A 27,764-nucleotide genomic window follows, 5' to 3' on the forward strand; every position below is an offset into this window, starting at 1 on the left:
GATTCATTGAAATAATTCTTTATTGTATCATTTTAGAGGAAATTATTTCAGGGAAGTCCTTAATATGCACAACATACGTGTCTGGAATGACCTTGTCAATTGACTTAATTTAATTAACTTTGATGTAGCTCAGTAATATTAATTGAGGCATTCCTATACGCAGATTTAAAAGATCTAACAGCTCCCTTGACTGTGCAGTCTCTGTGAAATGTAGACAAAATTGAACAAGGGATTAATAATAGATCATATAAGTCTTTATAAGATCAGCAGCTACAGTTTATTTTAGAAAATTTTTAATATTCTGAACATAGTAAATTAAAAAATGCAGCAGAAAGAATTTTCACACTTAAAAACAAACACACTGATTACGTTTTTTAGAAGAAAACAAGTCTTAATATATAATGCAATTTTGCCTCTTAAAATTTACATGTATTCCTAACAATGTGCAACAGTGTTATTTTGTATATAAATGTATTCTTTGCTCAAAGATAAATCCATATTTTCCTTGCCTTTCGACTGCCGTCCGCTGCTTTGTAGGTCAGCATGTAGTTATCGATGTCTGTGATGGGTGGTTGCCAGGATATAAGGGCACTCCGGTGGTTGACCTCACTGGCTGTCAGGTTCTGTGGTGCATCCATGGCTGTGAAAGATCAAAAAGTCAGAAGAAGTGCAGTGATCATGTACACTGAATATATAAGGGTGTTTCTTCAACTCGGCTCGGTGTGGACCCTTGCTTCACAGAACCAACAAATGTCATTTCCACCACATTTCAAATAATGCATTTTATTTGATAACATTCTGTGGTAGAAATTACATATGAAACATATTTGATTAAAATGTCCGACTCCTTATTAGGGAAATTTTCAATTTTAACACTTTTTGCTTAATAAGATCAAATTAAAGCTTAATTGGAAAAGGGGGACAGTAAAAATGTTCTTATGAAATATTTACCTTGATTTTTACTAGTTATCTTGAACATCATCAGTACTCTAAACATTATAATTACACGGCTCTCTGGAATACTCAATTCTGATTGGTCAAGCTTTCTGATATTTCTGAATAATGTCTGCAAATCTGGGGATAAAATGATTCATCTTTTCTACTTTTTGTATAACTCTACAATCTCTAGAAGCAAGCTAATAAAATACATTAAACTCAAATCAATGTTTCATGTCTATTTACTATATTTTTTTATTTTTATTTGGAAAGTAGTCTTGTGAGCAGTCAGGCAGTCATTCTTGCAAAATAAAACCCAACAAAACTCCAACACAAACTGGAGGTGGAATTCATCAGTTTCTAGACACTGCAATTTCTCTTAATTCTTCTCACAAAATAACATAACTTAAATGCAAATCAATATTCCATGTCCATTTATTTATTAGGTATGCACCCATGTAATTTATTTGAAGACTCACCTTTTTTAACTTGCTTTTAACTGTGTTTAATGTGGGTTGCTTATTTTATTATGTGCTATTGCATTTTCTACATTCTGTATGTATGTGATCCGTTTATGCTATAATGTGACACACTTTGGTCAAAATGTGTTTTTAAATGTGCTATAGAAATAAAATTGATTGATTGATTGATTGATTGATAAGTGGGATAATGTACATTTATGCAAGACCCGTCTTCTCCATGTCTGGATACTGATCACCCTGTCACAGTTTATTTTGCCATAATGAGAGCTGAATGTACATCAGCCATTACTTAGTGGCAACATTTCAGGCTTCATACATGTTAAGACGTTTTACATTTATGTCAGTCTTTATGTTATTATAGTTATACATTTAACAAGTATTATTTTTATATTCAGATCGAAAGTCTGGGTCAGAGACAAGAGTAAATTAATAAAATGTATACAAACAAATCAACTAAAAAGTTGCATGGTAAAAAGTTTCCAAAACAATTTTAATTTGAACTTCATATAACAAAAGGTAAAAAAATTTTATCCGTAAAAAAAAAAGGATATTAAGGTGCCTGTAGTTGAAGAAACTGCTAGGCACAAATTCCATTACCTGCTTCATTAACACAGCCTGATTTTCTTTATCAAATGCTGTGTCTGTGTATCTATGTGTATGTGTTTTAGAGCTGTGTCAGCATTCCGCTGGAGGCATGCAAACTGGTCATCAGCCTGAGGACATAGAGATCATGTGGGTGCATGTTCCAGTCATAGTATCAGATACACTTCACAGGGAAGACAATTAGAGTGTGTTCACTCAGCATCCTGTCTCTCATTATGATGTTTGTCTGACAGCATGCCTCTCTTCCTCCAGCAAAGCACAACACAAACATACACCCTCTTCCTGGAAATGCTGATGCTTCTTTTGAATGTTGTCAAAAAGCCATAACCCATTGTTTTTGTCCTGAAAAATGAATGTATTGTTGTCACTTTATAATAATTTTTAAGGCACAACTCTCCTTCTCAGAGCCTACCTTTCATTGTCTGTAACTCAAAGCATGACATGTCTTAGATGTGTACTGTTTATGTTGCTCTTGTAGGCGTGAAAACTTTTAATAAGAAACATGCAAAACTATCACAGATATTTGGAGGCGAGGACACTCGTATCAGTAACATAAGGAGATTATGTGTCGTTTTTAGCATAGACTCTATGCGTATCTAAAGTGAAAGAAAAAAAAAATCACATTTCAAAACTGCTTAATAGATAGTATACAACAGACTCTGTCCTTGATTTACCATTAAACTTACTGAGCAGGCAAAAAAAACATTATTTTTTTTTGATTGAATTGCTACTGCAGAGAAATGGAGAGATGCTTGGATGCATATCAGAGGAACACATTCATATTCATGTCCTCACCCTGATCTCTTTAACGATAAAGTTAGAACTGTAATCTAAATCAAAATGACAGACAGCATTAATCTGGAAAAAGGCATGAAATTTGTTCGTTTTTGTCATCTTAATTATCCCCTTAAGCTCCCGTAAGCTCCCACATAAATGCCAAAATGATGCTTCGATGACACTTCCCATATCTTAGGGTAGGAGTTGCCAGATTTTTACAATGGAGGATGGTAATTCTACTACGATTTTGTTTTTGTTTTTCAGGCAATTAAACATTGTAACGTTTTTATCACAGCATGGCAGGGTCTAACTCCAGTGTTATTAGAGTGGGACTGTTTCCAAATTTAATTGCCATTAAGCAGTCACTGCAAAAAATATTTGAAATTAAATGAACACGAAAAACATCATCAAGCGATTATGTGTCAAGATTCTGAATGTCACCAAGCTAGCACGGGGTTGCAAAGCCAATGACCTGTGATGCTTTTATGTGCAAATTTATTTCCTTTAAACAATCCAAACTAATGAAGTATTCTGGGAGGGTTGCATAAAGTTTAAGGTGATTAAAGTTGAGGTCTAATACCTCTGAAAGTGTCCCACCACTCCTCCACCCTTTTAATAGATAAGCTCAAACTTTCAGAGCAGCATAAAACAGTTTGAAATGAAACTGCTGCTTGTTCTAGTTCAGTCTTCTGCATGGGGAAGACAATTTACCTCCTTTTTCTGCAGGAGAGATGCCTATTGATGCTGATCTCTTCTCTGTTCTCACAAGGGAATTGTGCTTTGCAAACTGGAGCATTTTTTGTTTTCACAAACTACAAAAATAAAGTTATTGCCTCGTTTCTGCTCTACATGAGCTGTCTATCTTTGATAAACTGGAAGAGGATGACAGCATAATTAGCAAAGTCCATATAGTCCTGTGGCTGTCTACTGGATATTAAGCTGTAGATCCTACTGAAAGAAATCAGCATTTTAAATGCTACTACTGTAAACTAGTGTTTCTTAGTCCTGTTTTAGATGGCTGATTCAGGTCATTAGCAAAACCTTTTACTGCCTTATTTGACTTACGGCAAGAAGTCTGGTCTTCTTTGCAGTTTTCAGGCCAATAATCACCCACTTAGACATGTGGTGACAATCTGACCAACAGGTAAAAAAAAATGTTTTGCTTAAAAATTTTCTATAGGGGTGGGGTTGTTTGAAATAAAATATACCACAATATTAGGCCAAATTCAAAAATTGTATCAACCAATTAACTCAAAATGCCTCAAAAGTGTTAACTGTATCAAGCCAGTACCATAAAAAACGCCTAAAAATTGCCTATTGTATCAAAACAGTACCTAAAAAAAAACACAAAAGTGGAGGTGTAAAAATGCATCAATGCATTTCGAGTTAAGAATGAATTATCTTACTTTATCAATACCTAATGTGATACAGATCCTGTATCAGATAACATGAGCCATCTTGCAACAGATATAGAGCACACGAAATTAAATGAAAAAAAGCGTATTTTAAATGAAAAAATTCATGCAGCCGAGATTACCTCAGCAAATTACATATATGTTAATATAGTATATATATATATATATATATTTCTTTGAATTTATCAAGATGAGCATAAAAAATATGAACTTTGAGGAACATCCTACAGCCCATTGTGCCGTAGATCTTCACCAGATTCTCAACCAGCGCCACATAGTTTTCGGCCTTGTGATTGCCCAGGATGCCCCGAACCACTGCGACAAAGCTGTTCCAAGCTGTTAGTGAGCTTCTTGGGCGATTCATTGCACTCCAGGATCTTCTTTATCTGTGGTCCGACGAAGACACCAGCTTTGACCTTTGCCTCAGAGGGCTTAGGGAAGCAGTCTTGAAGGTAATTGAAGGCTGCCAACTCCTTATCTATAGCTCTGACAAATTTTTTCACAAGGCCCAATTTGATGTGCTGTGGTGGCAGCACATCAGCACCTTCCAGGGGTCCACCAGTGGCTCCCACTTGATGTTGTTCCTCCCACAAAGAACTCAGTCTGCTGTGGCCTGTCCTACCTGTGGTAGTGGTCTTGGTGTCCTGATGTCCTAAAGGCAAAGATAGCAGGGAAACTTGGTAAAACCGTCTTGGAGACCCACCAGGAATGTCACCATTTTGAAGTCATCTATGACCTCCCAGACATACTCATCATACTTCAAGGTGTCCAGCAAGGTATTGATGCTGTTGTAATCCTCTTTAAGGTGCACCGAGTGAGCCAGGGGAAGAGATGGTTACTTGATACCATTATGGAGCAGCATGGCTTTGAGGCTCCTGGATGAGCTGTCAATGGAGAGGTGCCAATCATTCTGGTTACAGGCTATTCCGATTGCCTCCAACAGACTGGTCACATTTTGGCATAAGCAGAGCCATCCTTGACTGGTGAAGAAGCTAGAAAAAGGTTGGCAATGCTTCCTCTGATCTGTGACTTGCACACTTTCATCCGACAAGTTCCACTGCTTGAGCCTAGACATCAAAAGTTTGGCATTGCACTTGGTGAGACCAAGATCTCTAATCAAGTCATTGAGGTCTTTTTGGTTCTCTCCTCAGCTCCAACTCTGAAATCCCTCAAAGTCCATATCCTTGATGCTCATCTTGATAAATTCAAGGAGAACATGGGAGCGTACTCCCACAGGAGCATAGGAGCAAGGCGAGCATTTTCATAAGGATATACTGGACTTTGAACGCCGCTACCAGTATAATGAGAACATGATGGGAGATTACATTTGGGGCTGATTTGTGAAAGTGATTTACAGTATAATCGTAAATCTCGAAAAACTACTCACTTCTAAATATTTTTTAGTCCTTTTCGTATTACTTCAGTATAAGTACATGTTAATTTGGATTCATATGTTGTTTTTTTTCTGACTTTTATGTGAACAAAAAGACAATTTCGCCCGTTTTCTTATTGGATATAGGTACATTTCAAAACATCACTGTCCTGGTCACAAAAACAAAGTTTGTGGAGAATAATAGCCATTTTCTATACTTTTCAAGCAAAAGCAATTAGGAAATAACACTTACTACCCAGAAACCAAAAAATAAAATAATGATAATTTATTACACAAAGTTATGTTGGATTGCTATCCTTAATTCTATTTATACATGCAGTCACACATTAGTCAAACCTATCGATTTCATGATGCATCAAAATTGTTAGGTAAAGAATCATAATCAAATAGAATTTGTTGATTCAACCCAGTACCTAAAAAAAAAAAAAAAAAAACAAAAGTAATCATTGTATCAACCAGGTTACGTCAAAAAAGTTTCAACGGGGCTCATTGTATCAACAATGTTACCCCAAAAAAGCCTCAAAGGTGTTCATTGTATCAACCAAGCTACCTCTTAAAACCCAGTACCTTAAAAAAAGCCTCAAAATATCAGTAATCGGAGAGAGAGGCGAGGACTCAAGTGCAGAGTTAAAGTAAAAAATAGCTTTATTTACATGAAAATAAACAAAAACAAACAAAACAACCCTGTAAACTTAAGCTTCACAGTCCAGTGTAGACAAATGGACCGACTGGTTGGGCTGGAGGAAAAGGACCGGACACAGACAGACTGGAACCGACAGATACCTTAAAGAGTGAAAAATCACAGACAACAAACTGGCACAGGACAAAGAGAACAGGGAGATAAAATAGGGAAGGAAATGAGGAGTGTAACAAGGGAAGGCAGGTGAAGCAAATTAACTAATAACAAGGAAACAAGGGGGTGGGGTCTAGACGAGAGACAGGAGAGCACATGGCAAACAAACCTGACAGAAGCCATGTACCACACCAAACGCGATGACAAAACAGTGGAGCACATGGCAAACAAAACAGTCATTGACCATGTGCTCAAACAAATACACAAAAGACAAGATAGAGGAGCGCATGGCAGAAAGAGTCTAACTAAAGTCATGCTCTCACAAAGACGAGACATGGAGAATGAGTATCCGGGTCCTAACTCAGAACCGAACAAGACCAAAGAGTCAGGATCCAGACACCATGCTCTGAACATGAAAACACGGGCTGGACAAAAGAGCGCACGGCAAGGGATTAACACCCAAAACCGTGCACTCACAGGAAAACAAAGGACATTAATTATTCATTGTATCAACCATGTTACCTTAAAAAAGGCTAAAAAGTGTTCATTGGATCAACCACGTTTCCTCAAAAAAGCCTCGTAGGTTCTCTGTATCAAGTCAGTACCTCAAAAAAGCCTCAAATGTGCTCTTTGTATAAACCACGTTAGCTTAAAAAAGCCTCAAAAGTGCTCATTGGCTCAACCCAGTTCCCCCCAAAAGCCTCAAAAGTTCTCATTGTATGAACCACATTACCTCAAAATAGCCTACATTTTTTTCATAATTACAACCCAGTACACCAGGAAAAAAAGCCACAAAAGTGCTCATTGTATCAGCCTAGTACCAAAAAATAAAAGAAGAATCCACACAGGATTTAGAAACACTGCATTAAATACGAGGAAAATAGAACATATTAGATTGTTACAACTCCTGTCACTCATGTCTAAGCTCTCAGGGCACAAAGATGAAGTACTTACGTGTGACAAAGTTGGCAATGGCAGTGCCACTGGTGAGAGGGCCTTTAGTGGCATAGAGGACTACTGAGTAGGTGGTACTGGGAATGAGCTGACTCAGCTGGTATTCCTGCTTGTTACCCTCCACTAGAAAGGTGTCTGCTGTAACTGGAAAGAAAACGATTGACAATAGGATTTCAGGCTTTAGCTTTATAAAAGGTGCAGCAACAAGTGCAGAACTGCCAGGCTTTTGCTTGTAAATAATCTTAAGTGGAAAATTCATTTTCTTAATAAGCAATTTTGTTTTGCTTACCAGTAAACAAATATCTAAACATGTTTGAACTAACATAACTTGAGAAGCCACATTGTGAAAGATAATAAGACTTTGCAGAGAATATATATTAAATTAAAGCTAGAGCACGCCATTTATACCAGAAGGATTTTTTGTTATACTGGTTGAAAGTCTCTCTGCATCCTGACAGCAATCAATAAATCAGTGCTCTGATGAAAAAAAAAATGTCATTATGCTTGGCAGTCACAGGCCTGTAAAAGGCCCGTCCAGTCATTTCAGTCAGCCCGAATGCAATGATTGGATGGTCTACCTGCCTGTCTAACTACTTACCTGCCTACCTTCGAGCACTCTGCCCGTGCACTCAATGGCATGAGCTGGGGATGGGACTGACTGTTTGAACAACTGCAGGCAAGGGGCGTATTCAGAAAGCTGTTTTAAAAACATTTATTTTTGCAATTCCGTTTGGTGGCGCTAGTGTCGCAGAAATTACATACTCCAGCTTAAAGTTTATTTGCCTTACCCCATTGGCAAATTGTTTTTCATTAACATTTTTTTTAGATTGAAAAGTTTTTGTTAGATTCTAAATGAAACTCAAACATTAAAATTAAGTAAAAACCAAAACACACTCTACACATGTACGTGAACTATGGTGAGTATTCTCTTTTAAGTCAACTACTGTAATGGCAGAGCAATAATTTAAAGTAAATATTGCTTAGCGAGTACAGTAAGTAAAGTTAATATATTTGTAGCAAATAACCTGAATAATAATACATCAGGTTATATGCCACAAACCGTTGAAGATAACTCTATCGCCCCTTTGAGTAGACGCATGCTACTCAAAGGTGCGTAAATGTGTGCCTAGTTGGTACGATTGGCCTAGGGGTATGATTCTCATTTTGGATGTGAGAAATCAAGGGTTCAAATCCCGGACGAGCCCCAATTATGAAAGTATACTGTATTCATGTTTAAATTAAAATCCACAAATGTGCATACATGAAAACAAAAGGAATTTTGCTTAGAGTTAAGAGTAAACAAAAGTTAGTATTCTTGAGTATTTTTGTTGACTGTCATGTGATTTAAAGAGCAAATTTTTTTTGAAGAGGCTGTACTTTCCTTCATCACACCTCTACTTACCTTGGTTATGGGTGAGGGTGAGCACATAGTTATCAACACTGGATACAGGAGGGTTCCAACGCAGCAAAGACCCATGTGGTGTGACATTTAGGGCGGTAAGATCCACAGGCATGTCCAAGGCTGTGTGAAGTAGAGGATTACGTACAGGTTACAGACAGACATTCTGGGCATTAGCACCACTCTCGTCTTCATCTATTTTTTTCTTTACGTGCAAAGGATATTCACCATCAATTTTAAAATAGAGCAACTCAGCAGCTTGGAACTAATTTGTTGTGATTATCTGGCTGGAGAAGATCACAATTTCCTTAGCAGGAATCGTGGGGGAAATTAGACAGGCAAATGTACATTTGCAACAGCATTTCCATGTAATGAGATATGTTTTTCATTGTAATTTTCAACCTGTGCTGCTTGTTCTCCTTGCACAGATGGTCAGTCTTTTTTCAGATAGGAAAATCGTCATGGTTACTGTCGTAACATCCGTTCCCCGAGGGAAGGAACGAGACGTTGTGTCGAATGAAGTGACACAAGGGGTCTTCCTGGGACGCCAAACATACCTCTGAACTCGAGAAAATGCTAATGTAAAGTTGGCAGACAGAATTTGCATGCCCCGCCCTGGACATACGAGTATAAAGGGAAGCGGGGTAGCGACTGTCAGTCAGAATTTTGCACTGAGGAGCCAAAACTAAGGTATAGCCGTTTACAGCGGTAGGTCTAGTGCTGTGGCAGGAGGGACACAAACAGGTCGGATGGTCCTGGCCAACCAGCGCGATGGGGTGGGCAGCGAAATACGCAAGTCCAAACTCTGCACGAGGGGCACAAACAGGACGATCACTTTTGACGTACCGGGCAAGGCATCGTGGCCGGGGGGAGCAGGTAATAGCGCGCCGGGAGGCAGAAGAGCCCAGAAAGACCCCTTGTGTACTTCATTCGACACAACGTCGAGTGAGTGACAGAAGGGGAACACACCCTTCTATATACACAGTAAATGTCCTCCTCGATGTGGTCATTGGATCACACATTATACCATCTTCCTATCCTGTACCCATGCACATAGCTATATCACTTCTCCAGCTGTAGAGAGCTGACCCTTCTATTAGGCACCATTGGCTCTGTTCCAAGAAATTGTAGGCCCTCTCACTACCTTCTGTAGAAGCAGATCTCCACTCCCTGACAGCAGTTCAGAGGCAAATCCCCCCAATTCCACATCTCACCAACCCCTCTCTCTGCTTTTCCATATCTTGACGTGCAATATGCTGGCAGACTAGGAGAAGCTCAGAGTTTTCCCTTATGCAATGAATGTGAACTTGATGGTTCTCTGCAGGTCATTAGGCAGAGCTGTGAACCAGATCCATCATGCTTTTACAAGCACTTGTTTCACCCTTCACATAGCCGAGCTGAAATAAGCTAGACTGTTTGCTAAATCCAATTAATAATAAGCTATTTCCAAAAAGAGCCACTTGTCACTTTGCATTGTTACGCCATTTGGCGTGATTGGTGTCTACACAGGCAGATTTGGATTGTTTGCCTGTCATATTTTTATTAGCTTTGAACATAACTGTCAACCTTTAAAGTTGCTGTGGGAAATGTAGCTGTGTGTTGATGTATAGGCGGACACTTCTATTCTACCTATTAATATAAGTCAGCAGTCTTTAAGCAAAGGCCAGCATCTTTTTGGTCTATTGTTGTTACACCATATTATATGACTAATTATTTAACTTCATTTTATTTTAATGGAGTAATGCATTGCTGGAACAAATACCATTCCAGGGAATTTGTGTATTGTGAAGCAAAGTTCAATACTCCTATAAGAAATCAAAGTGAAATTCCAGTGTTTCTTAGAGAATACTGTTTTTTGTACCAACTTCAAACCTAAAAACACACATTTTAGAACTTAACTGCATACTAAACATATTTTGTATTTTTTTGGGGGCTCAAAATAGTATATCTAACAAAGCATCCAGTCAGTAAGCAAGTCAGATGTTAATTAGACTTATGCAAACTTATTTACTTTTTGTGTCTTTTTGACAAGTTAATTAAAATAACTAGCTCAAATGTGTTTGTGGATCAGATTAGAATATCACACATTATGATTGTTTTGTGCGCAATTCAGATGGCAAATACTGGCAAATATAATTTATTTTGCTGTGTGCTATAGATTCAGTTGCAGCTTAGTAAGCTCTCTTTGTATAATGTTTACAATACACTGAGAATAGGTTCAGTTGTCTTTGGTAATACAGGTCCAGTAACACCACCATGAACACGTACAGTAATACTGGCTATAGACTGTGACCGCCATGTGATGCAGTTCAAATATGATGGCAGGTGAGCTACCAAGCTGATCACTGATTCAATTAGTAAAATTTCATTTCACTTCATCTAGATAGCTGGCAGCTTCCCAGAGAACAGGAGAAATGTGCTCGGTGAGAGATGGTACTCATCACATGGTAAATGATGTGCATCATTCTTCAGAATGTCATTCCTGTTTCTATCAAATCAAAGTTCTGTGACGAACGAGGCTCTCAGAGTGCATCCACCAAGTAATACCAATATACATTTCCTAAAGTACAATACCAGTCTGCCGAATGTAAAGGCACACCAGGATTGGTGTAAAACTATTCATATTAATATATGTATCAGGTGAGCAGTTTTTACTTTTTATGGAATGGGACCCACCAATCATGTATGAATGTTTGCATTCATCATACAGTATATTTTTCAATTATTCACCATTCTCAATTTACTGTATTGAAAAGTGTTGAGTTGGTGATCGGGAATATTATAAAATATTGGTAGCTGTCAAGACTATTTTAAGATATCATGGGGTGGAGATCTGTATACGGGAGCATTACAAGCAAAAACATAGAAAAAAAGATGATATTTAAATGCACTTCAATCTTTTATAGGTTAGATTGGTTTGGTTGATTGTTAGCAGCCATATCACCCTGCAGAAAACTGGTTGTCCACTGAAACCAAGCAAATTTGAGCCTGGTCAGTACCTGGATGGGAGATCTCATGGGGTAAATTATGGTTGTTGCTGGAAGAGGTGTTAGTGTGGCCAGCAGGGGTGCTCACCCTGTGGTCTGTGTGGGTCCTAATGCCCCAGTACATTGACGGGACACAACACTGAAAACGGCATCGTCCTTCGGTTGAGACATTAAACTGAGGTCCTGACTTCTGTGGTCATTAAAAATCCCACTGCACTTCAAGTAAAGAGTATGGGTGTAACCCTGGTGTCCTAGCCAGATTCCTCTCAGTAATGACCTCCTATTAATCCCCATACATTAATTGGCTATATCTCTCTACTCATTCTACTTTCTCCTTTCCACCAACATCTACTGTCTTGTGGTGAGCGTACTGTTGTACTATGGCTGCCGTTAAATGATCCAGGTGAATGCAGCACACTGGTGGTGGTTTGAGGAGAGTCCCCTGTTCACTATGTAAAATGCTTTGAATGTAGTGTCAGAAAGGCGTAATTTACATGTAATGTTCATTCTTCTGTCACACTGAATGATATATTTGTTTTCCCGAAAAATCCCCTCACATCATGAATATTGCAATAATTTTATTGCCCTTTTTTATTTGGGCATTAAGTTTTCTAAGTTTCTCGATCATTTCTTGTCTCATGATGAAAAGATAGTGTGTCCGATTTAAACTTCAGTAGCAAAAAAATTATTTTGAGTGGCAAGTTTGATTCACTTCCATGAATCAGTTTAAATGAATTGATTCAAAACTCAAACCGAACCATTCATTTCTGTCATCACTCAGAAATGTTCATGGAATTCTCTGCATGGCATATACAGTTGAAGTCAAAAGTTTACATGCACTTAGGTTGAAGTCATTAAAACACATTTTTTAACCATTCCACAGATTTCTTATTAGCAAACTATAGTTTTGGCAAGACGTTTAGGACATTTACTTTTGCATGACATGAGTAATTTTTCCAACAATTGATAACAGACAAATTGTTTCACTTTTAACTGACTATATCACAATTAAAGTGGGTCAGAAGTTTACATGCACTTAAGTTAACTGTGCCTTTAAGCAGCTTGGATAAGTCTAGAAAATAATGTCAAGTCTTTAGGCAATTAGCTGATAGGCTAATTGGCGTCAATTGGAGGTGTACCTGTGGATGTATTTTAAGGCCTACCTTCAAACTCCGTGCCTCTTTGCTTGACATCATGGGAAAATCGAAGACCTCAGAAAAAAAATTGTGGACCTCCGCAAGTCTGGTTCATCCTTGGGAGCAATTAACAAACACCTGAAGGTACCACGTTCAAACAAACAATAGTACGCAATTATAAACATCATGGGACCATGCAGCCATCATACCGCTCAGGAAGAAGATGTATTCTGTCTATTAGAGATTAATGTAGTTTGGTGCAAAAAGTGCAAATCAATCCCAGAATAACAGCAAAAGCACCTTGTGAAGATGCTGGAGGAAACAGGTATATAATTATCTATAACACATTAAAACGAGTTCTTTATCGACATAACGTGAAAGGGTGCTCAGCAAGGAAGAAGCCACTGCTCCAAAACCACCATAAAAAAGTGCACATGAGGTCAAAGATCTTCTCAAAGATGTCCTCTGGTCTGATGAAACACAAATTTTACTGTTTGGCCATAATGGCCATCGTTATGTTTGGAGGAAAATGGGTGTGGCTTGCAAGCTGAAGAATCGTGAAGCATGGGGGTGGAAGCATCATTTTGTGGGGGAGCTTTGCTGCATGAGGAACTGGTGCACTTCACAAAATAGATGGCATCATGAGGAAGGAAAACTATGTGGATATATTGAAGCAACATCTCAAGACATCAGCCACAAATGGGTCTTACAAATGGACAATGGCTTAAGGACAACAAAGTCAAGGCATTGGCGTGGCCATCACAAAGCCCTGATCTCAGTCCGATAGAAAATTTGCGGGAAGAACTGAAAAAGTGTGTGCGAGCAAGGAGGCCTACAAACTTGACACTGTTACACCAGTGCTGTCTGGAGGAATGGGCCAAAATTCCAGCAACTTATTGTGAGAAGCTTGTGAAAGGCTACCCAAAACATTTGACCCAAGTTAAAAAATGTTAAGGCAATGCTACCAAATATTAACAAAGTGTATGCAAACTTCTGACCCACTGGGAATGTGAGGAAATAATTAAAATAAAGTAGTGATCCTAACGGACCTAAGACAGGGAATGTTTTCAACGATTAAATGTTGTGAAAATTGTGAAAAACTGAGTTTAAATGTATTTGGCTAAGGTGTATGTAAACTTATGACTTCAACTCAATATGTGTGTGTAATATCATCCAGCTCTATTTAGTACATATGTGATTGTGTGAGAATTGAAGTACCTGTGAAAACAGTTGTGGTGATGATCTTGCTCTCTTGGCTTCCTCTCACTGTATTCAGCATGATTTCATACTCTGTTGCTGGATGGAGGCTGGTCAGTGTGTAGTTGGTGACGTCACTGTCAATCCCTACATTGTCCATCCTACCTAGAAGTCAATGAAATGACCAATAAAAATTAGAAATCCAGATTTTCAATAGTGTATGAATTAATTAGTTGAAATTATATATTATTCTTCATCTTTGTTTCAGTGGTAAAATAGACTGTGGAGGAAGTACCTTTTGATGATTGGTATGACATTTTGTAGTAATCAAATGGTGCCAGTGGCTGAATCCATGATAGGGTCACAGATTCCTCAGTGACGTACCGCACAGTCATGTCTCTGGGAGGGTCCATTCCTGCATTAATAGTGGAAAAATATCATAAAGAGTAAAGTGCATTAATTTGAAATATACTGTAGGTTAGTTGTTGCATTAAATGTCAATGGACTTTGTTTTATTCATTTAGTTTAGATTAAAATGTATATTAATATGTAAGGGAAAATATATCTATTTTTTTATTACCGTTTTAATTATATTTTGGCATCCACAAGCTCATTTTAAATGGTCCTGTGGTGAGCCAATTAATTTTACAAATATTCATCAATTAATATGAGGCCATAAAAACAGCATGCACATTATAAAGAAAAGACTTAATGTAGTTTAAAACAGTTTTAAAGTATTGCATATTAGTTCAATATTAATGTAGACTTTATTGAACTGTGCATACAAGTTATAATAACATACAATCAGTGACCAATTCATTAGGTACACCTGTTCACCTAATTATTCATGCAATTTTCTAATCAGCCAATCATGCAGCAGCAGTGCAATGTATTAAATTAGGAAGATACAGGTCAGGAGCTTCAGCTTTTATTCAAATCAGAATGGTGAATAAATTGTGATCTCAGCTACTTCGACTGTAGCATGATTGTTGCCAGACAGGCTGGTTTGAGTATTTCTGTAGCTGCTAATCTCCTGTGATTTTCATCCACAACAGTTTCTAGAGTGTATAGAGAATGGTGCCAAAAACATCCAGTGAGTGGCAGTTCTGCAGATGGAATAGCCTTGTTGATGAGAGAGCTTTCTGTTCTTGGCTGATGGTAGTGGAACCTGACATGGTCTTCAACTGTTGTAGCCCATCCACCTCAATGTTTGACATGCTGTGCATTCTGAGATGCTATTTTGCACACCATAATTGTATAGCGGGGTTATCAGAGATACCGTAGCATTTCTGTCAGCTCAAATCAGTCTAGCCATTCTCCGTTGACCTCAGTCATCAACATGCCGTTTCTATCTGCAGAACTAGCGCTCGCTGGATGTTTTTAGTTTTTACCACCATTCTGAGTAAACACTAGAGACTGTTGTGTGTGAAAATCCCATGAGATCAGCAGTTACAGAAATGCTCAAACCAGCCCATTGGGCACCAAAAATCATGCCAGGGTCAAAATCACTGAGATCACATTTCTCCCCATTTTGATGGTTGATGTGAACATTAACTGAAGCTCCTGACCCGTATCTGCATGATTTTATGCATTGCACTGTTGGCATATGATTGGCTGATTAGATAATCGAATAAAAAATAGGTGTACAGGTGTACCTAATAAAGTGTTCACTGAGTGTATATTTTATGCAAGAATTTTATTTGAGTAGAGCAACTAATTGCTTATTATATAGTCTTGATGATATTTTTATAATTGTTTTTTGTATTATTCAGTAGTCATTGTAAAATGATTTTTCATGCAATTTATTTTTTCAAATAAATCAGAAGTGGTAATCAGAAGGTTGCTGGTTCAATCCCCACAGCCACCACCATTGTGTCCTTGAGCAAGGCACTTAACTCCAGATTGCTCCAGGGGGATTGTCTCTGTAATAAGTGCATTGTAAGTCACTTAGTATAAAAGTACACAAATGCATAAATGTAAATAGGGCCCAGAGAGGAGGAAGTGTATTTGTGTTCTGGACACACCACACTCTTCACAAGGACATTTGCAATGTTATTATCTGCTGCTGTCCAGCGAGGAATTTTTCATGTTCTTTTGCCTGTGCCAAGAGCTCTTACCACCGCAACAGCAAAGGTTACCAGAGGCCACATTTAAACACAGTTAACCAGACTAAGAGGTGTTCTGTATCATTCTGACAATTTAGAGGGAAATAAACAGATTTACTCTTGCCATTCTTGAAGTACCCTGTCATTAAGATGAGTGGAAACCAATTCACACCTCCTCACATTCATTAGACTAATGCATTCAATTCATAATGGGTGGCAATTCATAAACAGATTGCCAACCTTATTTAAATGCTTCCCGAGTAAAAAAAAAATCCTCAATAAATGAGATGTGATTATTCATGTATGCATATATTATTTTCCATGACATTCAGACTCTGTTTAAAGGGCAGCAAGAGCAAATATCTCCTGCCCGTTCCATCTGTTTTTATTCTGGTCGCTGATTTTTGAGCATATGATGACCTTCTTTTCACTTTTTATAAATGTAAAGGAATGCTTATGTGTGAAAACATGGTTTGTAACCAAAGCAATAACATTTATAAAATGTTCTAAAAGTTTCTAGTGTAACAGGCTTCATGAAACAATATGCGCAAGTAGCCTACTAAAAGAGCTTGTGTACAAACAACGTTATTCACTGATACTTGAGATGAGGGACAAAACGTGTCTTAAATACAAAAGTCATATTTATTTTAAAAATCAAGAAATTCATAACAATAAAAATACTGGAAAAGTTAAAGGAAATGTGTATACTCAGGGCATTTTTCACTTATATTTTAAAATAATTTCATTAGAATTTTTTAAAATGCATGCTCAATACTTGGAAGCACATGTAACTTAACCTGTCCTCAGCAAGAGGTCACAAAGTTAAACTGCTAAACAAAGTGTATAAAAATGTAACAAATTCATAAGTATGAATATCAGATAGGGATCTGTAAGATATCAAACAATACATTAAGAAAACTTTAAATTATATCTGCCTATCAAAGTTGTGTCCTCACTTTGCGTCAACTCCATCAGATTTTTTAAAAATCCTGAATAAATCAGAAAATGGCTGGTCAGCTTTAACTCGGAGTACCCCTTTCACACTTCCTGCTCATGGTGGATGCAACAGTCGGACACCTGGTCTGGTACGTTTGATATGTTTCATAATATAAACAAATAATGTATAAGTCTCTGCGGTCACAGCTTCAACTTGTCAACTCTGTCATTCTCATTACATAATTTCTGTTAAAATTGTGGGATACATTTTTGCATTTTATTTCCCCGTCTGTCGCTCACTTCAACGTTGTGTCATGGTTAAGGTGGATAAGTATAAAATATTGTCACTTAACTCCTTTACTGAACTAAAATAGCACGCTTTTTGGTGTGTCTGACGGAGTTGACACAAATGACAGTAAGATGCAAGTTATGAAGCGATTTTTATAAATACCTGTTCCCTTATATCGTTCGTAAGCCGAGACCTTTGTCTACAAATATATCCATTTAAAATGAATTTAGTATTAAAAAAGAAAAACTCATTATGATAATATGCAGTGAAATGAAAGTTGAAACTTTAGAAAGCTAATCAAGTTGCTGTACAGGCAGTCTTCTTCAGAGTTTATTTTAATGTTTAGAAATAGCTCTGAGACAATATCTAATTTGGCAACTGCAAATATCAGCTCAGTGACAACAGCTGAATAATTCTTGACACCTCCACATTCAGACAGAGGTAATTAGGGGAGGATTACACACTGTTAAATTAATTAAGACACAAAAGGGTGAAAAATCTGCTGTGCAGCTGTGTGCAGGAAATATAATGAGAAAATGAAGCAGGAATAGACAAGACTGTTCTTTGCACACTGACAAATTACAGTCTGGTGATACTGATAAAATGGAAGTAAAAGCAAACATTATAGTTTGTGCCATGTAAAACCTGTTTAAAAAGTGTTCCCAAGGGAAAATAAGCACTGTGAATCTAGTTAAGACATGCAGAAGTACTTTTAATAATATCTATTTTTTTTTTTTAGTTATAGTTATATAAAACTATAAAATAGTTTTTTTTTTTTATAAATAAATAAAGAAAATTCAACTGTGGCTGTTTAGCATTATTAAAACTTTGCTGTTTGTTTGACTATCCCTCCCAGCCTAACATAGCAAAGTTGGCTTAATCAGTGGCATACATTTGGGGTGGGAATGTCTGTTTTAAAAGCAACGGCAGATGAGAGTTTTGTAGAATTATAATTTTTGCAATTCCGTTTGGGGTGGAAATTGCACTCTTCAGCTTTAAATGTGATATTTTATTTCAAACGTTAAATAAACAAACTTAATCTCAGTCATACTTTGCAGATAATACTCATGAACTTCACATTCATTAGTAATAATACCTGTTGTGACTGAACCGACAACTGGCTTTGATGTCACATTGCCGTGCATGGTTACAAGTGTAATAGTGTACCGCCTGGAGGGCAGGAGACCAGTGAGGGTAATTCTGGATTTGGACCCATCTAGAGCAATCTCAGAATCATCACTGGAGTCCTGGGCACTGTAGTTCAAGATGAATGCGTCAGCAGGCGGAGCTGGAGCACTCCAAGTCACAGTCAATGAATCAGATGTCACATCAGAGAAGTAGAGTTGTGTGATAGGGCGGAACCCTGGAATCGAACGACAACAACTATATTACCAACTGTTGGTTTCTGTGGTGACAGATCTCTTAAATAATTGTCACATCCTCACAGGAGCGAGGAGGAAATAATATAAAAATGAGGAACACACACTGTGAAAATTATTATTTTTAATCAGTATTTTTTGTCTTGTTTATATACAACTTTAAATAAGGAAAACATCCTTAAAGCAAGAACAATTGACTTGAGAAGCAACATTGCATAAGACAATAAGACTTAAAGGGGTAGTTCACCATAAAATGAACTTCCTGTCATCATTTACTCACCCTCATGTTGTTCTGAACAAGATGACTTTCTGTCTTCTCTGAGACACAAAAGGAGATGAATATTAGCCTCAGTTACCATTCACTTTCATTTTTTTTCCAAAGTGAATGGAGACTGAGACTGTCATTCTGTATAACATCTCCTTCAACATCTCATTTCCAATCAAGCCTTAATATCTTATGCAATTTTGTGCCTATACTGTAAATTTAAAACAAATGTATAAATTATAAAAAGTTTAATTAAGATACTTTAAGGTAAATTTGTTTAGTTTTAAGGATATATATATATATATATATATATATATATATATATATATATATATATATATATATACATATGTATGTACATATATATATATATATATATATATATATATATATATATTTTTTTTTTGCAGTGAAAGTGAACCGGTGAAGGCAGAAGAGTGTGTATGCAGCCAGGAAGTAGACAATAAGCAAAGGATGAATGTTGATTGAAGAAATGGTGATGAAATGCGGTCCATTCTTGATGGACATGAATGTCTTGATATACCATCACAACAAAGTTTGTGAAGAATGTAAAAAGAAAAAGTCTGAAGAGTTATTTAATACTGTAGATGTAAAAGATGTTATGAAAAAAAAATACAGTTGGAAAGTAGAATTTTGATGAAGAATGATTGATTAGAAGTAGATTTGACAAGTAATGAGCTTGTTGGAAAAAAAGCAATGAGAGTTATTCCATCTTCATTGCACATCGTCTCACACTTTCAGTACTTTCATTGAGTATGGTTACATGCACAATCTAATGATTATTCTGAAGAAGCAGACAACATGCAAGGTAATTTAAACACCATAAATAGTGTTCTTTTAATGGGTAATGGTTATAAACGGTATATACAAAATCTGATCACATCTATGTTTTTCCCTCCGATTTTGTTTTGCATGTAAACACCTTTACCTGCATTTTGTCTGCTCATTCAAAAATTGCATGTCTTGTGTGCATGTCAGTTTAACGTTTGATTTCAAGACCAAAAGAAAGTTTTGGGGTTTTATATCGAGCTGATTTAGTATATGCACCTACTTTTTGTTGCACATACACTCACCTAAAGGATTATTAGGAACACCTGTTCAATTTCTCATTAATGCAATTATCTAATCAACCAATCACATGGCAGTTGCTTCAATGCTTTTAGGGGTGTGGTCCTGGTCAAGACAATCTCCTGAACTCCAAACTGAATGTCAGAATGGGAAAGAAAGGTGATTTAAGCAATTTTGAGCGTGGCATGGTTGTTGGTGCAATCTGCTCACAATCTGCTCAGTTACTGGGATTTTCACGCACAAACATTTCTAGGGTTTACAAAGAATGGTGTGAAACGGGAAAAACATCCAGTATGCGGCAGTCCTGTGGGCGAAAATGCCTTGTTGATGCTAGAGGTCAGAGGAGAATGGGCCGACTGATTCAAGCTGATAGAAGAGCAACTTTGCCTGAAATAACCACTCGTTACAACCGAGGTATGCAGCAAAGCATTTGTGAAGCTACAACATGCACAACCTTGAGGCGGATGGGCTACAACAGCAGAAGACCCCACCGGGTACCACTCATCTCCACTACAAATAGGAAAAGAGGCTACAATTTGCAAGAGCTCACCAAAATTGGACAGTTGAAGACTGGAAAAATGTTGCCTGGTCTGATGAGTCTCGATTTCTGTCGAGACATTCAGATGGTAGAGTCAGAATTTGGCGTAAACAGAATGAGAACATGGATCCATCATGCCTTGTTACCACTGTACATGCTGGTGGTGGTGGTGTAATGGTGTGGGGGATGTTTTCTTGGCACACTTTAGGCCCCTTAGTGCCAATTGGGCATCGTTTAAATGCCACGGCCTACCTGACCATTGTTTCTGACCATGTCCATCCCTTTATGGCCACCATGTACCCATCCTCTGATGGCTACTTCCAGCAGGATATTGCACCATGTCACAAAGCTCAAATCATTTCAAATTGGTTTCTTGAACACGACAATGAGTTCACTGTACTAAAATGGCCCCCACAGTCACCAGATCTCAACCCAATAGAGCATCTGTGGGATGTGGTAGAACGGGAGCTTCGTGCCCTGGATGTGCATCCCACAAATCTCCATCAACTGCAAGATGCTATCCTATCAATATGGGCCAACATTTCTAAAGAATGCTTTCAGCACCTTGTTGAATCAATGCCACGTAGAATTAAGGCAGTTCTGAAGGTGAAAGGGGGTCAAACACAGTATTAGTATGGTGTTCCTAATAATCCTTTAGGTGAGTGTATACTGTACATGTACATCTAAGTCAATGCCTTGCACATTCCTCAAGCAACTAAACAGCTTGATTTGAGAAATTAATGAGACATTTCTGGACATATTTGTCATGACATGCCATACAGCAGTGATTTCCCAGCCTGCGAATGAAAATGCATGCTACGGTCACTCAAAACTGATTCCTGTACTTGAGTTCCCAATAGAACAAATTACCTGTGAAGGCATCAATAGTGGCTGCAGTGCTCTGCTGCCTGCCTCTCTGTGCTGCAACTGTAATGGTGTACTCAGTGCCTGGCTCTAGACCTGTCAATGTGGTGGTGGTTATGTCTTTAGGCACTGTGTGCTCAGTAGCGTCTCCGGTGGAAGAGCTGTAGGTCACCCTATAGTGGTCAATAGGCCCCTGCACCGTGCCCCACAACAGTGTGATGGTGTTGTCTGTGGAGGCTGTGACAGTCAAATCCAATGGGACATCCAGTCCTAAAGATAACAGCATACTGCAGCTACTGAATGGTTTGTAATAGGAATATTAAGTTGTTTGGTTCAGTAAGTTGGAGTTTGTTTACGTGATCATCATACATCATACAGTATATCATCTATACTGAGAAAAACACATTTGCACAGTTCTACTGCAGGAATACAAACTACATGCTTTTATAAAGAAATGTTCTTCACTGAGATCTGTTAATGGTAGAGCTATAATCTTGTCATTTACCAGTTCTAGCATTCATTGTTGTGGAGGTGCTTTGGTTGGCACCAAGAACAGCTGAAATACCTATGCCATACTCTGTGCCAGGTAGTAAATCTAAAGAGGAGATAAAAAAAAAGATATCAGTAATATATTTTATTGTCAATGAATAAGTAAAATAACTTTGTGGGAGATCTAATTTGTGAAATATGTGTTTTGGAACATATTAAACATTCATTACTGAAATGAAAAACATCAGGGTATAACAGAGTAAAATATATTTATACAAATCAGAGGTGAGAAAATAAACCATGAATTTCTGTTCAAGATTTAGTGTCAGAAATGTACGTTACTCAGAGAAAATGTTGTTAAAACCCTGCACATTTGAGATAGTATATAAACAAAAAACCTAAGTATTGCTATTCTTTCAGTCTTTCCCAGTCTAAAATCAATCCGTGAATTTAGTATCATATGAACCTAAACAGAGGATCTGTACAACATGCACGTCTCTAAAGATGTTATGGTATGTTTATGTGTTATGTTATGGGTGTGCTATGTTTTATAAGTAGTCCATATGACAGTATTGTACGTATCAGTGTCTATCCAAATGTAAAATACTGTATGTGTTCTGGAACCACACTTTAAGTTTGAGTACGCACAAATACGTAGAAATGCTAATTAGATCACAATGAACATATCTTTATTTAAAACAGTTTTGGAAACTAAAACAAAAAAGCAAAATAAGAGTGAATTGCATCCAATCATAGCATTGTTTATTTGCATGCACTGTCTGCATGGTTTTAGCACCCGATTCATTTAAGGGATCATGCAAGTAAAGTAACGGTGCAAGCACGGGCAAAGAAATTTGCTATTCACAATTTGCAGAGTGCAGCTGCCCATCTCGCAGGCCAGATTATGTGAGCCTTATGGTTTTACTGTTTCTCATGATCTGGTTTGATTACATCAAATATTATAAATATTTGTATAAGGAAAAATTCAGTATTATGACATAAAGGAAAAAGAGTTTTGAGTTTACCAGTGAGGGCAGTCTTAGTGGTGGCTCCATCATTGCGTGGGACGATGACCTTGTCATACTGGTCTCCAGCCAATGTGCTGTAAACCACCCTGTAACCTTCAACATCTGCCTCACTATTGTCCCATTCTAGCTCCAGACTGGTGGATGTTTTCGATAGCACTCGTAAGTTCTTTGGTGCGTCGATTTCTGAGATAAAAAGACACAATCGAAAATGTATTCAGCCCAATCACAATAAATAAAATAATGTTTTTCAAATTGCTCCATTATGAGCAACCTAATATAAACAAATGTGGAAACTGGAGGGAAATGACAAGTGTTTTCATATTTATCTGTTAACTCTAAATTTGCTTTTTTGGATGAGAGACAATTACCTGGTCTGAACTGAATTGTCTTACCTGTAGTGAATGTTGTTGAAATTGCTCCACTTTCATTGCCATTCCGGACTCCACTGACTGATACTTCATACGTGGATCCAGGCCTCAGGACTTGGAGGGAATACTGGCTTAGAGTAGGCTGCAGGCGAAAGATGGTCTTTGGTCCATCCACTCCTTCCAGCCCATAACGCAATATAATCTGATCAACTTTAGCCTTAGGTGGGGTCCACTCCACAAATGCAACTGTGTCTGAGACATCTCGTACAATAAGCTGTGCTGGTCCATCGATTACTAAAGAAAAAAAACAAGGCAAAGTTATTTATACGTAATATTATTATGCTAAAACCCTGCTGAAAAAAAAGCTTAAACCAGTTATAGGTGGTTTGCTGGTCTTAGAAAACCTCAAGAATTGTTTCTACTGGTCAGTCTTGTCTGGTGTGCTGGCTTTAGAGGGTTTTGAGTACTATTCGGTGATCAGGCTTGGACACCTGCTAGCCCGACCAGCTAAACCAGCTGAAAAGCAACTTGGCAAGGCCGGAAGACCAACTAAACCAGATAAAAGCATCAGAAAACTGCCTTAGGCTAGTTTAAGCTGGTTAGATAGGGAATATAGAAGTTTCCTTACAATGGTAACTGGTATTAGAGTATCTGAACTAATTGATTTGAGCAATTTTTGCTTTGGATGGTTATCAACAGATTTTTTGTTAAAACAGCGTTGGTGACAAAATGCTGTGATGAATGACGTTTTTTTTGGTATCATTAAACTTGAGGGAACAAATATGTGAATCTGCTTAAAGCCTTTATTTTCCCCACACAAAGACATTTCCCTGAGCTATAGACCTGATATTTCTTATTGAAGATAAGGTAGCAAAAATAGCGACAAAAAAGGGACATTTATTTGGCTTTAATTAATTATCTTCAACATCAATAGAATAACTCCAAGTCAGGGACGGATTAACAACCAGGCCAATGGGGCCAGTGTCCAGAGGCTCTTGACTACCATGGGGCACTTGACTGCCTGTGGATGATTTGGGCATTAAGGCTGCATGATCTAGTTTGGTGATCCCCCCGCTTGAAAACCCTTTTGGGCATGAACAACGAACCCCCCTCCCTCCAACCCCCCACCAACTTTTGGGTGGAGGGGGGCCCTTGGAGATAATTGGCCCCAGGGCCTTTGCAAGTCATAATCTGTCCCTGCTCCAAGTTAAAAGTGCTGGTTCATGTAGAGGCAAAATGTATTTAAAAAGGTGAGAGTGCAATGTTTTGGGATGAGCAGGATCTAATAACACTAAATTTGCAGGTTAGGCTTGAACTTCAAATATCCTGAACTGTAAGTGTGCCTGAGATTTTAAAAGCGATAATTTCTGACCTACAATAAAAACCAAAAATGCTTCACACTTAAAAAATATATCAATCTTCTACAGATATTCTCCAGAGGTCAAGAACTTTTAAATTATGGTAGTAGGCAATCAACGAACCAACATTCAAGTGACCAAACTATGTGGCCATTCTGAGCCTCCAACATACATTTCTTATAATAAACAGCTAACTGGTTTTATGAATAATTAGCCTGCTTCATTATATGGGGCAGCATGACCATCTGCCTCAGAAACAGGTATTGTGAAGTAAGATGAACATATCTGGTGCTTTTGACCTCCAGGGTTTAGCTACTGCATCTCCAACCTCTGTCTTTTTCTGCTAAGATGTGCAAAACACTGCTAATTGGATCAGGTGAGACTGCAGTGAAACACTACATTTAACTTTCAAAGGATAAGCTTTTTCACATTCACAAATGAACCAGAGTTAAAGTGTTGTTTATACCACATACTGCAGTATCATTCTCACTCTCTACAAAGAATTACAACTCAAAGAGGTCTTCAACAATATGTGATTCACATTTTTACGAGCCCTACAGACCCTGAACAGATAAGAATAGTGAATAAAAGCAAACTTTTCAGCGCATTTTCTTTGAGCGTTCGGTTTTCATAATCGATTTTTGTTTTTTTTACATCTGTAGATTTGACCGCACTCCACACAACAAAGCAATGTATATAAACCAAGCAATTTATATAAATACATTCGATTCAAAACGACGCTATCAAATGCTCACCTAAACGGTGAAATCCATGTTTAGCAATGCAGTGTATCGAAACTATCGCCAGAAAAGCTTAAACATGCTCTGGTCTGGAAAACTGATGACGGCTGAATGCTTATGCATGCGCCATTGAGCGTTGTTAAACCAGAGCCATTCCAAAGCGGGCCTACAAGCTTAGCTTGAAATAGCACAATGCGGCACTCCCATAGATATTATATGGCGGTAAACTGGTGAGGAGACAAGAGGCCGTTTTTTTTAATGGATTTCAATGGAGGACATGCATCAGTAAGCCGAGTAAACTACTTTTGTGAGGAAAAAGCTCATCACTTAATTAGTTGTCCACCTGTCTGCTAATCCTCACAATTTTTTACATTAAACAATGCTTTTTTAATTAACCATGTGTGGAGTTTACAATGATACATTTATTCATAAGACAAGTCACGGACGAGTTTGCGACAGGTATGTGTCACTTTACGGCACTCCCATTCAATAAAATTGTATCCGCAAACAGTGACTTACTGTCGTAACATGCTAGCTGACCGTTATACACTCTCCTATGATAGACCGCAGATGCTGTTCTCGAATTAAATAAAATAATCTCTGGTTAAACTCTCCTCGGATTACTGAGGCTCGCGCATATAAAGGCTGAGTTCTGGGCAGAGAGAACTCTGGTATTTCAGATGGCGAGAAAGAGATGATTACAGCACAGTCTAAATGGAAAGTCTAGTCACATCAGAGACTAGGCAGTAGATAACTGTTTATTTTTCCTTGAAAATGTTGTATTTTAGTGCTTAAGCATAAATACTGTGAGGCAACTCTCAAACTCATGTGGCTATCTCAGGGGAAAGATAAATCTTTGCACACATGAATAATTAAGTTACACCAAATGTGTATTTCTTTATTGAATAAGGTATCCGCAGTGGACACGTGAAATATTAATGGACTCGCATGCATAATTAATGCCTCTTTAATTATGGTCGACAGTGAGGCCCATTGAAATGAATAGCATTTTCACTGTAGTCACGCAATTGCAATTGTTTGGGAAAAGTTCAATTGAATCTAATCCTCCTGTCTGTAAGTGACAGCAGAGGAATTATTGGGTGAAGTTTACATTAAGTGTATAATTGCTGCCAGACTGGCCCATTCATCATGGTGACATTTTCCATTAGCTGAGGCAATCTGACACCTCCCTGTAGTTTATGCCTTCCCGGCCCCTCTCACACTATTTGGAAGGTCTGTGTTTACACCTTTCTTTGTGAATGCGCCATATCAGTGACTGTATCTTTCTCCGAATGTCCTTTCAGATGGCTTTGAAATACTAATTCATTCTGACAACACTCTGTCAGAAGACTAACAGTAAAATTACTGCATTCATGGTACAGAATTGTTTGGAGGTGAGCCCTCTGTTTAGCCTCACAGCTGCAAAATCACGGATTTCAGCACCAAGGACAGGGGAAAACAACAGGACATGGCAGATGGGTGGAGAAAATCACACTGAAGCAACTTTCAACTTGTCAACTGCAACTACAAAAGAGGCACTAGTGACTCAGCTAGCTGAACAACCTGAAGGAAAAAAGCACTTCACATTGTTGTCTCTTTCATCTTCTCAGCACACAGTAAGTAAGGGTAAACTAGACCCACCCCTGCACTACGTATTCACCCAAGGAACATTTCTTTGCTTTGCAAAATTGGCTGTCTCCATCAATGAAAATGCACCATCCACTCTGAAAGAATCTGCCTTGAATTACACCCAACACATTCTTGATGAGTACACTTAATTCACTCAAACAATGACTTTGTTCTCTTCTTCTTTATAGTAAAATACACATCTCTCATGGGCTCTTACCCATTTGGAAACTGTTCATTCCTCACATCCAAAGTTTGGAGCCAGAAAACAATAACAAAAAAAGGATACTAAAGACACTTAAACATTCTTCTGTGCATAATAAAAATTGTATCTCATATGGTCAGGGTTCATACAACTTTTTATGAGTGAAATTCAAGCACCTTTCAAGGTACCTTAAATATATTTTTTTAAGCACCTCAAAGCTTTAAATATTATCCAATTCTAAATGTTACTTGACAAAAATCCAATGATAAAAAGCATCCTCTGTAATTTTCAAACATTACCCAATCTATAAAAATTAAATTTTCAAGAATTCCTTTAAAAACATGACAGCTAAGACTGGAATCCTTAATATGATTACAACTTAATATGATGCAAAAGTCTTGCATTAACACACA

General features: G+C 37.8%; 1 protein-coding gene across 1 annotated transcript in view; it reads right to left on the bottom strand.

Annotated features, from left to right (window-relative positions):
- Positions 1–27,764, bottom strand: part of LOC127645025 (tenascin-R-like) — a 224,705-nt gene that overhangs the window by 22,295 nt on the left and 174,646 nt on the right. The window contains exons 9-18 of the mRNA XM_052128518.1: positions 23,447–23,716; positions 23,052–23,237; positions 22,043–22,132; positions 21,544–21,807; positions 18,499–18,765; positions 14,368–14,487; positions 14,094–14,237; positions 8,756–8,875; positions 7,354–7,497; positions 510–640 (exon numbers count right to left, since the gene is read on the bottom strand). Of these exons, the coding sequence (XP_051984478.1) occupies positions 510–640; positions 7,354–7,497; positions 8,756–8,875; positions 14,094–14,237; positions 14,368–14,487; positions 18,499–18,765; positions 21,544–21,807; positions 22,043–22,132; positions 23,052–23,237; positions 23,447–23,716 (1,736 nt within the window). The remainder of the gene's footprint in view (positions 1–509; positions 641–7,353; positions 7,498–8,755; positions 8,876–14,093; positions 14,238–14,367; positions 14,488–18,498; positions 18,766–21,543; positions 21,808–22,042; positions 22,133–23,051; positions 23,238–23,446; positions 23,717–27,764) is intronic.

The sequence above is a fragment of the Xyrauchen texanus genome, chromosome 6 (genome assembly GCF_025860055.1).
Source record: "Xyrauchen texanus isolate HMW12.3.18 chromosome 6, RBS_HiC_50CHRs, whole genome shotgun sequence".
In the NCBI taxonomy this organism is placed as follows: Eukaryota; Metazoa; Chordata; class Actinopteri; order Cypriniformes; family Catostomidae; genus Xyrauchen; species Xyrauchen texanus.